At 41.8% G+C, this 2,650-nt stretch overlaps 1 protein-coding gene across 1 annotated transcript in view; it reads left to right on the top strand.

Annotated features, from left to right (window-relative positions):
- DPPA5 (developmental pluripotency associated 5) overlaps positions 1 to 255 on the top strand; it is a 931-nt gene extending 676 nt beyond the window's left edge. Inside the window, exon 3 of the mRNA XM_006926385.1 lies at positions 197 to 255. Within this exon, the coding sequence (XP_006926447.1) occupies positions 197 to 255 (59 nt within the window). The remainder of the gene's footprint in view (positions 1 to 196) is intronic.
- The last annotated feature ends 2,395 nt before the right edge of the window (positions 256 to 2,650 follow it).

Consider the following 2,650-nt stretch of genomic DNA (forward strand, 5'->3'; position numbering starts at 1 on the left):
CCGCCCCCACCCTCCCCCCAGCTTCTTCGAGGATGTTACAGTGGGCACAGTGGCCCCACGTTCTGAGGTTCCCGAGAATCTTAGAACCAGAACGCCAGGTCAGAAAGTCCCAGAAAGGGACCTTGATAGACGCTGACAACTATCCAGGCTCTTATCCTCTTTCCTCATGCCCACCTACTGTTGCTTTCTGGTGCAGGGATGCTCAAACTTGAGGAAGCCATGAATGCTCTTGAGCTAGGCCCTTCGATGAAGTGAAGCCAGTTTGCAACCAACGTACCTGGGACCAGGATGTGTGGAGAGTAGCCTGTGGCTAGAGCTGGAATGGGTCTGGCCTGGTTTAAACTCTGCTCCACCTTGACAAGGGAAAACAGCTGCTTTTGCCTCTGAGTCCTGATTTGACTTTCTCAAGATTGCTAATTAAAGAATAAAATTTTAAATAAATCTTTGACATGTGGTTGAAGTATTGCAGATGACATCACAGCCAAGGTGGATCTTGTACTTAACTCTTAATTGAAATTCCTAAAGCTATGTGTAGAGGCCTAAGCACACTTAGCTAAGGTATAAAAGGTCTAGGATCCAAGTTCTGAGTTGCAGCTCCAACCAAAAAGCCGTCGATCTAGGGGAGATGGTGATGTTGTCTAGAACTGACCTGGACTCTTACAAATAATAACCCAACAATTGGTTAACATAACATGTTTAAAATGAAAAGCAAATATTCTCCAAAACAAATACAGAAGCACCAATATCATCTCAGTATATCAATTTTATATCCTTGTAAACTTAACAGAATGAATGCTAGCCAGCTTTTCATCTTCATTCATTCTGCTGCAGAATATTATTTAGGTTGGAGTTTGAAGAAAATTCAACCTTACAGATTCATATGTGAAAGAAGAACCTCATAGACTCCTTAAACAGGTCTCTGGGGGTTCTCCACCATAGGGTAAGTGGAATTGGGGATAGTTGAAGGTGTTACGATAGGTGGGCCTCACTCCCGATGATTGACGGGTCATCAGAATAGGGACTACAGTTTTCCCTAGTAGAGACTAGCTTGGTAGTTTAAATCCAGAATGAGTCCCACTTAGGGAGCTTTCTGGCCCTATGACTTTAGCCAAGTTGTTCAACTCCCTCAGTCTCCAAATTGAAGATAATAGCATCTGAATCCGTATGAAGTTGTGAGGTTTCGCTGTTAATATATGTAGGGCACTTAGAACAGGCATCACACGTAGTAACAAGTGTTGATTATTTCTTGGAGAGATCGACCAATAGCGGTGGAGAAAACTAATAGCTGTTAGTTCGCTGTTAGTTCTTTGCAAGAGACAAGTAGTGCATGTCCATCATGCAAATGTAGGCCAAATTCCAAGAGGGAGAATGCTGGTCCAAAGAGGAAGAGCATATATAATTTTGCTAGATATTGCCAACTTGCCTTCCAAAGGGGATGAAATAATTTCATACCCAACAGTAATGTATAAGATTGCCTGTTTTCCCACAACTCCACCCAGAGATGATTGGCAAATTTTTTTTTGCTGATGTGTTAGGTGAATAGTCTTCCTGTCTTCCGTACTTCTTGAGTCTGCTTTGGGGACCATCAGTTTTGGCACTCTTAAATTACCCTCAGCTAGTGCACCCCTCAAAGAGTCAGCTGGCAATGAATCAGTGTATGTAGGACTGTAAACTGGAGAGCTGTGAACTCTTAATTCTGCAGTGTGAATGAAACACATAAAAGCTGCCCTTGCCCTTTAAGTCTAGAAATTCTGTCCTAAGGGCAGTGCTTCTAAATGTAGAAAACAGCTTTAGGTTAATCTGTCAAAGTAGCAAATTTTGAAAATTTAAGAATATGCCGTAAATCTCAGGCATGCCCTGGACTGAAGATTTTTCAACCCTTAAAAAACCCCAGAACGATACAAAGCTTTAAGAAAATTCATAGGAAAAGTTTTGGAAGTTAAAAAAATAGTTGTCTTGGAATGGCTGCCTTTATTTTTTTTTGAAGCTCTTGCCCAGTTTTTCACCGAGTCAAAGTGCAAAGATTACGGGAAGCAAAGCAAGTTTTCATTGTAATGGAGATGAGAAGTCTACCTTAAGGAAGGTCAGACTTTAGGACAAAAGAGATTTGGAGGGGAGGTAAAACTAGGGCGTAGCATAGTCCAGAAAATCTTGTTTACAGAACAGCTGATAAGAACTACCTAAATAACAGTGGCTAACAATTAAAGCCAATGCTGATTGCCAGTGGGGAATTCCACTTGTATTAACTCAATTTTCACATTATTACCATTTTACGGATCAGAAAATCAAAGCCCATCAGTCACACCCCCTCCCTAAGGTACATATATTCACATTTAAATATATATTTAAATATATATATGTAATCTCTTGAGAGATTACAAATGAAACGGTTTTACTCTTTGGGTGAAGGGGGAAAGGAGATTCTCAGTCGGTGTAAGCACTCCTGGTCAACCAAGCTGAGATGTCCCTTCCTTCATGGGCTCCAGAGGACACCCTGCTAGAATTCTCATGAGTGAGAGCCTCTGGTAGGGGATTATAGGGTCTGGGCTGTAGCAAGTTTACCAGTTTTTGCAGACAGTCAGGCCTGAACCTCCAGGAGATTCCAGCCTGGTTGGGGAGTTACGTGGATCTAAGAGTCCCTGACTTTATG

The sequence above is a fragment of the Pteropus alecto genome, unplaced genomic scaffold (genome assembly GCF_000325575.1).
Source record: "Pteropus alecto unplaced genomic scaffold, ASM32557v1 scaffold7, whole genome shotgun sequence".
NCBI lineage: Eukaryota > Metazoa > Chordata > Mammalia > Chiroptera > Pteropodidae > Pteropus > Pteropus alecto.